This window comes from Akebia trifoliata, chromosome 7 (genome assembly GCF_017979445.1).
Source record: "Akebia trifoliata isolate Shusen 1 chromosome 7, ASM1797944v1, whole genome shotgun sequence".
Classification (NCBI taxonomy): domain Eukaryota; kingdom Viridiplantae; phylum Streptophyta; class Magnoliopsida; order Ranunculales; family Lardizabalaceae; genus Akebia; species Akebia trifoliata.
The window spans coordinates 27600899-27613653 of record NC_141381.1 but is presented as its reverse complement, the minus strand read 5'-3'; the positions used below and the strand labels follow the sequence as shown (position 1 = coordinate 27613653).

At 34.0% G+C, this 12755-nt stretch overlaps 1 protein-coding gene across 13 annotated transcripts; it reads left to right on the top strand.

Annotated features, from left to right (window-relative positions):
- The first annotated feature begins 5758 nt into the window (after window positions 1-5758).
- On the top strand, window positions 5759-12167 carry LOC147398719 (uncharacterized). 13 transcript variants are annotated; one of them, XM_086447987.1, is made up of 10 exons: window positions 5759-6094; window positions 6418-6519; window positions 6876-7050; window positions 8306-8401; window positions 9034-9125; window positions 9214-9450; window positions 10886-10957; window positions 11243-11373; window positions 11738-11794; window positions 11876-12167. In XM_086447987.1, exons 3-10 carry the CDS (start codon window positions 6978-6980, stop codon window positions 11925-11927), a joined length of 810 nt encoding a protein of 269 aa, XP_086304113.1. In that variant the 5' UTR covers window positions 5759-6094; window positions 6418-6519; window positions 6876-6977; the 3' UTR covers window positions 11928-12167. The 13 variants fall into 13 exon arrangements, with proteins under 13 accessions (XP_086304113.1, XP_086304112.1, XP_086304111.1 ...); XM_086447986.1 differs by lacking the exon at window positions 6418-6519 and having other exon boundaries at window positions 5760-6094; XM_086447991.1 differs by lacking the exon at window positions 6876-7050 and having other exon boundaries at window positions 5762-6094; window positions 8311-8401.
- Window positions 12168-12755: the final 588 nt, after the last annotated feature.

Here is a 12755-nt window from a genome sequence, read left to right as displayed (position 1 = left end):
GGTTGGAAGGTGTTAGGCACCAACCCCACCCGGTAAACGCCGATCTCTACTAATTCTCAAAAATGATTACATTGCTAAAAAGACCTAAATAAAAAAAATAAAAAGAAATTTACCTTCACGAACGCAATGATTTTGTTCCCTCAAATCTGATAGAACAGCTCCTCGTACAACACTCCTTGCTTCGTTCTGTTATCGGATTCGCTACAAATTTCCGAGATGAAATATCTCCTTATATCTAAATTTTTCTGATTTGTTTATGGATTTCTAGGTATTTTTTAAGGGCGTCTCGGTGTTTTTTGAGCTAAAGTTCAGGTATGGATGTTAGGTAAGGAGTTGGGACTTCAAAATTAGGATTTATGGGAGGCTAGGGAAGCTTTTTGACCTACTTTTCTTATGATTTATTTTTCATACGAAAATAGGTTATAGAGACCCCTATTTATAAATTTTTTTAAGTGCTTTTTAGATAGAGTTAGTGTTTAATTAGAATTGTTTTAAATAGAGTTAGTGTTTAATTAGAATTATTTTAAATAGAGTTATTATTTAATTAGAATTCTATTAAATAGAGTTAATGTTTAATTAGAATTCTATTAGGATTTTGACTTTTAGTCTCACTTGATTGACTTTAAGATTGACTTTAGTCTTACTTGATTGATTTTAAGATTTTGACTTTAGTCTTACTGACTTTAATTTTAATTAAGATTTTAATTTATATTAATTAATACTTTAATTATTAATTAAAAAAATTTTAATTATTAAAATTGTAAAATTATCGTTTGACCCTTGGAGATGATTTTTTGCGTTTTAAGTCGTTTTTCGATGTTCCAGAATGTTTTGAAATTGATTTTTCATTAATGAGAATATTGGTTTTTATCATTTATGAAATTTTTTGTGCAAAATGATCGTGAACTTTATGAGGGGCATTTTCATAATTTTGTCAAATTTTGTGAAAGTTGGCGAAATTATTTATTTGATTTCGATTTGTTATTTTATGTGTTTGAAAGAGTTTTCCTAAGCGTAATGTAGGCTCTAAGGATGTTTTGATGTGATGGGTATTTTGGTAATTTGATCATTTTTTAGTGATTTTTATCGTAAAACTTCTTTTTGCCTGCAAGATGATGATTTATATATTTTTGGAATTATATTTTCCTAGCATAACGTGGTTTCTACAGTTTTATTAGTTTGAGATACCTCATCTGAATTTCTGAAACATATCTAGTAACAAATAAAGCATTGGAATAATCTTCCATCATTGGGAATCATTGCAATCGAGTTGACGAGTTGATTAATCAGGCGAATTTAAAAATGTGGTGTCTACACTAATTGCCTCCAGAAAATTATTGTTTTTATTTGTGTTCTATGTATTGAAGAATACATTTATTTTGTTGAAACCACTCTCCTATGTTAGTGTAAATTATGTTTATGTCAATGTTTGGACCGTTAATTATTTTTAATTGTCGGGGATTGTTTGTGTTAAATAAAAATAGCTAGTAGAGAGCCATGAACATGATAGAAATAGGCGTTGCGACCAACTATATCAACATTATTCAGGACTAGAAGGTGGCATGTGCAAACACACGTCTCTAAAGGGCTTATTTGTAATTAAAAATGTCAATTAAAGAGTGGTTTTGAAGATTACATAGTAAAAAGGATAACTTTTTTAATTTTGAAAACTAACCGACGTGATTTTAGAGACATGGGATTGCAATTTTCTAGGATTTTGACCAAAGTGATCTTGATTATATTAAGTTTAAATGTTAAGGTGGGAGCATTTTTGGAATCCAAATTTTGGTGTGTCGAACCACTTCTACTCTGCTTTCTCTCATGTCTGTGATCCAAATTTTGGTGTTGAACGACTTCTACTCCACCTTCTCTCATTATAATAATATAAAGATGTGTATGTCGGAGTTGTAACTACTGATAGAACAATTAGTCGTGAGACGAGAGAGTTTACAATTACGATGAGTTTGCATCTGGACTTCACCTCGGTATGAATGAACTAACTAGTCATAACAAGGAGAGATCCGTTGATGCATGTTATATGCATATGATGTAAAAACTATAGAATGTGTAAACTCAAGACTGGACCTTGGACCAATACATTAGATTTCTACAGATATTAAGATAAGTAGGATCCAGATATAATGTAGAGAGAATTACCAAAATGGCACAGTAAAATTGAAAACTTACCAAAATGGCACACTATTCATTTTAATTCTGACAACATTAAATTACCATTTTTTGGGATTAGATTTTTTTATTAAAAAAATAAAATTTGTGAAATGAATGGTAAAAAAAATCCTAAAAATCCTATTCTATACAATAGTGAATACTTTTCCTGTTTTAGTTTCAGTAAAACAGTTAAAAAAATATCTATTTAATAAGATAATTAATTTTTTTCCACTTCAGCAAAAATATTTTAATTCCGAAAACAGTAAGTTACCGGTTTCAGAATTAAAATGTAAAATGAACATTGTGCCGTTTTGGTAATTTTTCAATTTTCAGTACATGTTTTGGTAAATTACCCTAGAATGTATGTAACTGTAATGAAACTTTACTAAGAACACTCCCAAGATTTCGAGACCACTTCCTTAATTTATATTCAATTATTCAAACAGATGGAGAAAATTGCTAATGATGTGACCCTCAAAATAACTGCCAGGTAAATAAAGTTTAAAAAAAAAAAATTTAATTGAATTTTGAGCTATTAAACTAAGGGAAAATTCTACAAGATTACAATATGATCAACCATTCTTTATGGAGCTGAATGTTGAGCAATCGAGAAACATCATATATATATAATGAGCACAAAAGAGACAAGAATATAAAATCGAATTAGAAAAAAAAAATCCATCTTCAAATTTCTAAATAAGAAGAAGAATTAAAACATAGATTTGAGTTAGCGTTTTGGAGAAACCTGATAAACGGTCGCAGCGAGGACAGCTAAGATGAAGAAGAAGGAGATTAACCATAGAATCAGTTCCCACGACATGATAATGTCCGATCAACAAAGCACACCAGCATCATTTGGTCTCTAAATAAATCAGAGAAACTCAAAACGTCTCATTTGATCTAATCGATTGAAACACAGTAATGGCGGGTCTATTACAGTGTCGTGGCAACTTGTGAGAAAACTGTTAGAGCAAAAAAGTGATGCGTGGCACAATTTTTCGGTCCCACTGCCTCATGAATGTCTGGGCCCAGCAGAGGGTTTATAATGCCACACCACTTCTATTTCTATAACATCCCAACCAATGAATGAATACCGATGACAGGTCGGGTCAATATAAAAGCCTAAGGATATGATTGATTCCGCATGAAAGATAAGGTGAAAAATCAATTTTCATGAAAAATTACATTTTTCATGTGTGTTAATTGCGTTTTTCCATGAAAATTGATTTTCTACCCCAATAAAAAAGTCCATTAAAACATGAATTTCACTTTCCCACTCATATGGGTGGAAAAATGACATCAACTCATATTTTTTATCCTCAAAATATCATCTTCTTCTTCCCCACTAATATCTTCTTCTTTCCTACCACCACCACCACCACCATAGCCATCATTGCATTAACCTTGCTATCATCATCACTGTCGCTGTCATCACCATCTTCGCCCACCTTATCTTTCTCTTCGTCTTCTTATTATTCTCCGTCTTCTTCCCTCACCTCTGCCGCCAGCACCACCATGTTCTCCCTCCTTCTTCCTTAGCATCTTCTTCTTCACTTACCTCCATCGCCACTACCACCACGTCCTCCCCCCTCATCTTCTTTCTCCTCCTCTCCTTCTTTTTCTTTATCTGTCTTAGACAATTTTCTCATGATTTTATCCAAATAAAATCAAATAATGAAATTTAATTTTCCAACCCTCCCTATATTTTCCACCATTATTTTTTCATGGATTTCAAATCCTATGGAAAGCCACTTTCTATGCAATCAAACATACCTTAAGGTGAAAATTCCAAATGAGACTTTTTTCAAGAGGGAACTTCCACAGTGGAGAATGTCCCAATTCTTAATTTTTATATTTTTTTTAAGATAGGGGAGGAGGGGAACTTCTAAAGCAAGAGTCACTTTTTTTTTTTGTGATGTAGACATGACCTTGGATGTTTTGATCAGTAACATTAGAGAAAATCCCTTATGTTTTTAAACTGATGACATGCCTCTTTGATCTAAGTCTTCTTTGAGAGAGTAACATAAATTTTCTGAACACTCTCATCATTGACAAAATTCTTGATTTTTCTCCCAAAAATCAATCATATTTAAGATTTTCAACCTCTATATGTAATTGTTTATTTATGTTCATCTTTTCTCGTTATTAAGATTTGCAAGTTGAACTATGTAGATTTTTTTTTTCTTTTAAAGTTAAAAAATGAAAATGCGGGCAAAGGGTTTGCTGGTAAGGAATTAGGTAACTGATTTTGGGAGCTTAACTTTGTACTCCAAATTTTCTAGCTAGTTCTTAGGGTTGAAAAAGAAAAATTAGTAAGGTTCAATAATGTTAAAAACTTAGTTGAAGATGATTGATTTTGGGAAGAAAATTAAGGGGACCTCCAGAGAAGAGGAGAGCATTTAGGTCATTTATGTAATTTTCTTTGAAAAGGCCTAGGTCCAGGGGCATGACTTGTCATCAGTTTAAAATATAGGGGTATTTTTAGGTTGATCAAAATGTGGAGGGCCGAATGTTTAAGGTCATCTTTTAATCTGAGGGGGCACTTCCACTATGAGAACCTTTTAAGTCTTATGTACTTTATTTTATTTTTCTTTAAGAGGTTTTTTTGAAAGACTTTCCAACAGAGGAGGTTAATTGTAATTGTATTTGATTGTTGAGGGATCTCCTTACATCGTCGGAGTGATGAGTTTTGGTTTGAGAATCATTTTGCTTACTTAATTTGTAAGATTTCAAATCTTACTAATGGTCTTGAACTAAATTGGAATACCAAATTGGCAATCCAATACCACAACCCTCTAGATTTCATGGAAAATTTCTTATAAAAGATAAATGTTCCTTACTCGATGTCCAATGGCTGTTGGAGACTAGAATTTTCCTTTAAATACACTTGTAAAACATTGCAAAATCTTTACATCAATTTGAGCTATGCTTTGTTATTATTTAAGTATTTTAATCTAAAAATCTCTTAGGATATATTTTTCATGTTTTAGTCGTTCATTGGACACTGAGTATTATAGGTGGTTGGACATTAAAAATCCGTTAAATAATTACAAGTTACGCTTTCGGTTACTAAATCACTCCAGTGCAGACACTTGCTTTAGGAAAATGCCAATCACGTACAGGACAGAGCGCGCATCAAACATATTATTGGGATGGGAATCAAAGCACTTCACTCATCACACTCATATCACATAAATAATTAAAGAATTATCCCAACCTGAGGAGAAGGAGAGCTACTACAAACCCATAACCGAATGCAGTCATAATGATAGCAAGCCCAATGGTAGATTTGAGGATTATAACCTTACCCAAAAAGTTGCAATCCTTGATGAAGATCACTATCAGTATCAGTACTACTACTACGCAAACAAAAGATGCACACAATGAAACAGTGCAAACTGTGTAGACAAACTTCATTGTTCCATTGTTTGTTTTGTTGATGCTCAGTTGAAAAAAACCAAATGTCCACTACGTGAAAATCCCAACTTTTTCTAAAAAAATTTGTTGGGCCAGGCCCGTCGAATTTTAAACCCGAAATTCCGCGGCCTGTGGACCACATTTTCGGTCCATCACACTCACTCTCTACCTCTCTCTCTCACTGTTTCTCTTTCTTTCTGCCTCTCTTACTGTTTCTCTCCGTCTCTCTCTCACAGTCGATCGATCGACTTCTTACTCTCTGCCTCTCTTTCTTACTGTTTCTCTCTCTCACATACACTCAATCGATCGACCTCTCCATTACTGTCTCCCTCGATCTCATCTCTAGATCGATCTCATCTCTGGAGTATGGATTGATGTCATCGCTCAATAGCTTGATATCTCCATTTGTGATCTATTTGTCTATTTTGATCTAGTTGTTTCTGTTAATGTGTCTAGTGTGAATTGACCGTGTACCAGGCGTTGGGTCGTTTGATTTACTTTTGGTTTGGTGAGTTTTGTTAATCGATTTGTAGATAAGTTGGTGATTTGGTTGCATTTGATGTTTTTATTTGGTTTTTGTGTGAATCAAGTTGGAAAAAAGGGAAATTGTGTTAATTTGCTTTGTTTTAGTTGGTTTTTTCTGGGATTTGTTTGTGCATTGAGTTGTTCTTGCTGTTCTTAGTGATATTTTTGACGATCTATTACTTGATAAGTGATTTTTCACTGTTTTGTCTCTTTTTTAAAGGATCTGAACTCCTGAAGATGACATTTCCTCGTTTTTTATTTGGTTTTTTGTGTGCTCATTTTGTTCTTTTTTATCTCAATTTCCAGTAAATCAAGTGGAGAGAGAGTGATTTTTCCTTGTTATCTCATGTTGTCTGGCTTCACTTGTTTTCAATTGCGGTCTTTTCTCCAAATCAAATTGGAACCAAGGTGATCATCCTAAAAAACTTCATTTTTCTGCAAATGTGTCTCTTACCTTTCACATTTATGGCTTGTTTGGTTGTTTGAATCGGTTAATTTTAAAGGTGTCTCCAAATGTGTCTCTTACCTTTCACATTTTTTTTGCAAATGTGTTTCTTACCTTCTAAACATTTTAACCAGTAGAAAACCTGAGTTCTGATTTTTTTCCTACTGATGTTATTATCAATATATCTGATTTCAGTTACATTTTGAAACATCACAATAATTTGTATTTCAGAAAAATTTGTTTAAGGTTCTGATATTCTGCCGACATAATAGAAGAAAAAATTAGTCTATTTTCTATTTTTCTTATATTTTGTTTGTAGTCTTTTGTGGACTTGTGTAAATATTTCACAATGGAGAATGGCGACCACTCAGTGAAGAAGGGGTACAAGTTGTGGAAGCTCTGACTAGAAACATTAGTCACAATGTGCATTACACTGAGTGCGGGAGCCAGTCCATTGATATTTTTAAGCAAATGTTGCTATTCTCCTCATAAGGGTATAGTTTGTGGTTCACTTCTTTTCCATTATTTTTCCCATTTGACCTCTGAATCACTTCAGTTAACATGCTTGCTATCTTCCAATCATATATTTATATCCTTTAGTCAATTGATTATTGATGAGACTAGGTTGTATTTTGAACTTCGACTTGTGTTTTGGTGACACTATGTTATTTCTTCATTTATAACTTCAGTTAACATTCATTTTTTCTGCTTAGTCTACTATAAGGATGCAGTTAGATTCATTTTCCCTGCTTTCCGGAATTTAGCTAGATTCTTGCCAATGTTCAAAATAAGTTCTTCTTCCTCTTAGATTTTTTTTTTCATTTCTGAGAAAATGAAATGTTGAACCTGTTTTCAACAGATGACATGCCCTTGACCTTGGTCTTCAATGGAAAGACCTAAGAAGAAATAACCTCAACATGGATAAATGTGTTCCCGATTGAGTGGATCATTTTTTTTACTGGTTTTGGTCAATTGGAACGAATTTTAGTAACGTTGCTGCATGATGTGTGTTTCTTGTTAGTTAACGAATTTGATAGATGTGAAATTAATCTTGGTCAAGCCAAGGTTTTTCTACTCAATATATTAGGATTGATTGTGGGACCATGGGGCAGTGCCAATGGTACCCAGCTCATACATAGCAGCCCCTGGGCCCTTTTTTGGGACCTTGTGAGATTTTGATTGGGCCCTTTGTTTTGGGCCTTGCTCTGCCATGTGCGTCTTTGATTGGGTCCCACATCTTAGTTGGCTAAAGTTCTAAGTCAGGTATGACTGTTTTGGCCCTTTGGGAGATGTAGACCAAGGAACTGCCGCCAAGGAAAATATTCTCCTCAAATAATGACCCACAACGTCATGGATTTATGGCAAATCTTAATTAATCTGAAATTAAGTAACAATGCCCTTTATCGAGGGAAGTATGGTGGCAAAAGAGCTAGAATTCATATTATTTCTTTAAATATACCATACCAACTCAACATTTAGATAAATTTTAAAATAACAGAAACTATTAATTATAGAACAAATAACAACTTTCATTTCCTCTGATCTCACTACATATTCTGCAACCACAAGTCCTTTTTGTCATGTAACGTTGTGAACCATGAGTATTGCCTTGTCAGAAGTTATTGTTCATTAGTAAAATTATTTAGCTAAAAGTCTTCATTAACTGGACTAAAGATATTCATCAATGTTGCTTTTGAGTATCTTAGCCAATTTTGCACTCTTTGATTCTTGAATTCTTGATTATACAAGGAAAGTCGATGTGTATAGCTTTGGGAGCTCATGACAGCTCTACTTCCATTTCAAGGGATGACACCTGTGCAGGCTGCATTTGCTGTGTCAGAGAAGGTTGGTTATTTGATACTTCTCTAGTTATTTTTGGCATATTAACATTTCAGATAATTTTCAGTAACTCCTATCATTTTATATTAGATGATTTGTTTATTCTTTATATATATATCGCCTTGGGATTTTACGAAAGTAAAGTTGTTTTAGAATTAAGTGTTTAGAAAAGGTTCCTAGAGAGAAAGCTAATTTGATTGTATGATTCAAACTATCGATTTGGCTGATTGTCACAAAAATGAGATAGACTTATTTGCATGCTTATGAAGAATTTTTGTATGTCTTTCTAATATTGAAAGAGGGGCCACTTTGGCTTGAAGCCGAAAGTTGTTCTTATTTGATTTTAGACATTTAGTAAGTTCTCCTAGAGTCCCCTTTTAGAAAAATCTAGTCATGGAAGTCCAGGGCCTATTTTGTCTTTTAGTCAGCCTGACACAACCCACTCCTTCATCCCTGCTTGGGACCGGCAATACTAAGTAGCTTGCATAGGTGGAGGATGTTTTGACATAGCTCACCTAAGTGTAAAACTCTTGATCGATGACAAATGCAACACGCCCATCTTATATTTTTCATTTCAAATGGTTACTTTTTTTCATAATAAGTTAAAGACGCATATTAGTTACTTCTTTGGCTTTCAGAACAACTTGATGAGGAAGAATTTGGGGGGGATTCGGCAAACTTGGAATATGATGAAGATTCTATAAATCATGCTGCAGAACTCGGCCTGATGGTTGGTAATTGGATTATTATAAGATCAAATAGTGACACTTTTTACACATAAACCTTGTTTAAATCTTTATGGATGGTGGGTGTGATAGGAGGAAAGTGAAGAAGCAAGGATATTATTTTTTCAGCTACCCACTTCTCTGCCATTGGTTAAGCGATCTGCTAGTGCAAAGGGGAAAGAAATAGCTGAAAGTTTGAGCCCACCAAGAAGAGCGGGTACCGCAGAGAAGGGGTGCAGTTTGGAAGAGTTGCCGGCTGGCTTTGTGGGAAAAATGCTGGTGCACAAGAGTGGTGCCATAAAGCTGAAGCTTGGACAGACCCTTTATGATGTGAGTACATATCATAATTTCTAGGTTGCTTTGTTTCTCTTGGCTTTCTATCAGAGTAGTGTTAACCAACCAACTACTCCAAAAGACCGATCTATTGGAGATGGGGAGAACTATGAATATAAGAGGGTCATGGGGCTTAACTATACACTCAAAACTCCCCCTCAACCATAAGGGTGGAAAAAATCGAACCAGTGAGCTATATGAGCCTAGAGCTCTCATACCTTGTTAAGCAACCAACTATTCCAAAAGACCGATCTATTGGAGAGGGGGAAAACTATGAATATAAGAGGGTCACGGGGCTTAAATGGGGTATGACACACCCGAGAGTGGACAAAAATATACACTTAAAATGTAGGTCATGTCAATGAAAATGAAACATAAAATACATGCTAAAAACTAGAAAACTTAAATCAGTTTATTTGAGAGTAATGCATTGTTGTTTTACTGACATCACCTATGCCCTAACCACTAATGATGTCTTGGATTCACAAATCAAATCTTTAGGGCCAACTGACAATCTGGACGTAGAATGTGACTAGGGGTGACAGTGAAGGGCTGGTACTTCTATTTTCCTCAATTGGTTAAAGACTTATGGTCAAGTTTTAAATCTTATTTCGAGGTAATGTTTCAATTTGGAGAAAAACTGAAACTTTTCAAGACACCCCAAATGGTTTAGTTAGTGAAACTTATAGCTTTAGAAGAATCTGTCATTGGTTTAGATGCTAATCTGTTCCAATCCCCTTGGAATATATTGTTGTTTTTCTTCATTCAACTCTAGAGCCATTGATATTGAGAGAGATTAAATTGGGGCCTCTTGATGCTACAAAGTCAATATCAGTGTATCATAGTGGCCTGATCCTTGGGTTGCAGCAGATATACTTGATCGATGATGGCAGTTTTGAGTTAAAAAAATTGAGTAAGAAGATTTATCCACAAGGGGTTGGATTTAGAAGATTGTGATAAAACCAATTGGGCAAATCAATGGCATTATTAAGAATCAATCCCTCAAAATGGAATGTTTGACTAAAGCTAAATTAGAGATGTCAACTCAGATTTGTCACGAGGATAACTTGTACCACCTCTCCACGTAGAAACTAGTGAAGAACTGCATTTCTATCTTTCCAAGACAAATAAAGATGGATGGGTTTACATACTGAAAATTTATATTCTGTAGTTCAATGGTAAACTAGAATGAAATCCAATTCTTTAGCATGGCTTGGTAGTGTTCCACCTGGTTACTCTGGAATTTATGTTCTATTGACATAAGATCTGTTTTAGTTGGCTCAGCTTAGACTCTCATTTGTGTAGAACTTTGGAATGAAGAAAGATGATACTTGTGTTAGCCTGCACAAGTGTTGTTTTCAAGGAGGTGTGTTTTTTTTATTATCAAGTATCTTTTTTTCTTTTTCTCTTATACTTTTTCTTGTTATTGCAGTATATCTCTTTGTTATTCATTGGGATGTTGGTCGTGATCTCTGTCCGGGGCTTCTTAACAAATCTAATGAAGGTAGACTTGGTTTTTCTGCTGCTTCATTGATTTTATTTATTTCTGTGAATTAGAAGAGTTTTCTTAAGATACAATACCCCATTTTACTCTGTTTTTTAAAGAAGGCTCATTCATCCTATTTGAAATATTAGAAAGAAGAATCACGGGGCAAAAATTATTTTTGAAAAGTTACTTGGTAGGAATTTTAAAAGAGTTTTTTTCCGTGAATTCGATTGTTCTATGTTTTACCTCACAATTATTATTTATATGCAGTTTTTATTTATTTATTGATATGTTTGTATGCAGTTCTTCTTTGCAGTTTGCAGGGTTGGGAGTGGGTCCTCTACCAATGTTGTACTTTTTCTGTCTGAAATAATGGGAATGTATTTTGTATCTTCGATTCTATTGATAAGGAAAAGCTTGGCAAATAATTACAGGTAATCTTCCATATTTTTGTTATTTGTACATCCATGTGTATTATGATAAGTTCAATGATTTAGCTGGCATGATTTTAAAACCTAGGTTTTCGGATCTTCTTAATACTCACCGAGACCTCTTCATGTATCGGACAAGTTAAAACACTTCCAAACCAATTCAAATCATGGCTTTCAATCACAGTTTGTTGTCTTGTTCACGAATAATACATGGAAATGAAGTATAGAAATTTAGTTATTTTTCTCAAAAATTTGCACGTGGATGGCATATATATAATCATGTTTTATGTGCAACTATTGAATTTCATTTTCTAGACAACCTAATTTTGATTTTTAGTTTTACTGAAATCCTTTGTTGTTCATGCAGAAACTCTCACCCTTGGTTACGGAGGCATATATGGAAGCCCACCAGAAGAGTGTACAGGTAAGGATCTTTCCATCTTTTAGAGAAGACAGATTCTATGCCTCTTATTGAATCGGAAGTTTTGGTATCGGATTTTCTCAGGCCATGGAGGAGAGGATGGGTAATCTTGCCCAAAGCCTATGACGTTATCTAATGCGGCCGACGAAAGTGAGCTTCAATTTTGTATTTTAGTTGGATCACTTATATTGTGATCTTGTAATTGTAAACTCATCAATTTAATCCATGGTTTTAACTAACAAAATAGAGATTCAAAACCTGTAATCTTTGTTATTGTGTTAGTTTATTTCCTGAATAATTATGGGCCTACACAATTTTTTATTTTTATTTTACTTTTGATTTTTATGGTCGATATGGATGCCCATCATATTCTTGTTCTATGATTTTTCTTTTGTTTTTTATTTTTCTGATTTTTTTTATATATTATTTCATTCATTGTGATTGGTGAATTAGAGGAACGGCTATTGTTTGTTAAACCTCCAAATTTGACGGTCATACTCTATGGATTTTTTTTTGTTTTTTTTGAAGCCCATTCTCCAATAATTTGATAGTCCAAGGCCGTAAAAAAAAAATTCTTTAAGAGAATATTTGACGGGATAAGACTGTCAAACATGGGCCTTTTTCACATAGTCGTCCCATCTGTAGAGAACAAAATAATCACAAAAGCAACCTTAGAAAATTCTTCGAAAATTGAACGACATTCCCTTGAGCTTCTTCACTTGACTCAACCTAGAGAGGATCATATACATTAGTTTCCATTACTCGCATCAACAATAGTTTAAAATCATTTAAAAGGATATTATAACATTCATGTTAACTGATGTCATGTTAACCAACCAACTACTCCGAAAGGCCAATCTATTGGAGAGGGGGAGAACTTAAATGTAAGAGGATCACGGGGCTTAACTGAGGTATGACACACACGAGAGAGTGGAGGAAAATATACTCTCAACACTGCCCCAAA

What these genes read in the sequence shown, in the direction of transcription:
- LOC147398719 (XM_086447987.1), top strand. Translation starts at nt 6,978, where the DNA reads ATGTGCATTACACTGAGTGCGGGAGCCAGTCCATTGATATTTTTAAGC. An exon ending in TTGGACAGACCCTTTATGAT is followed by an intron (nt 9,451 to 10,885) that starts GTGAGTACATAT and finishes TTGTTATTGCAG; the next exon opens with TATATCTCTTTGTTATTCAT. An exon ending in CCCACCAGAAGAGTGTACAG is followed by an intron (nt 11,795 to 11,875) that starts GTAAGGATCTTT and finishes GGATTTTCTCAG; the next exon opens with GCCATGGAGGAGAGGATGGG.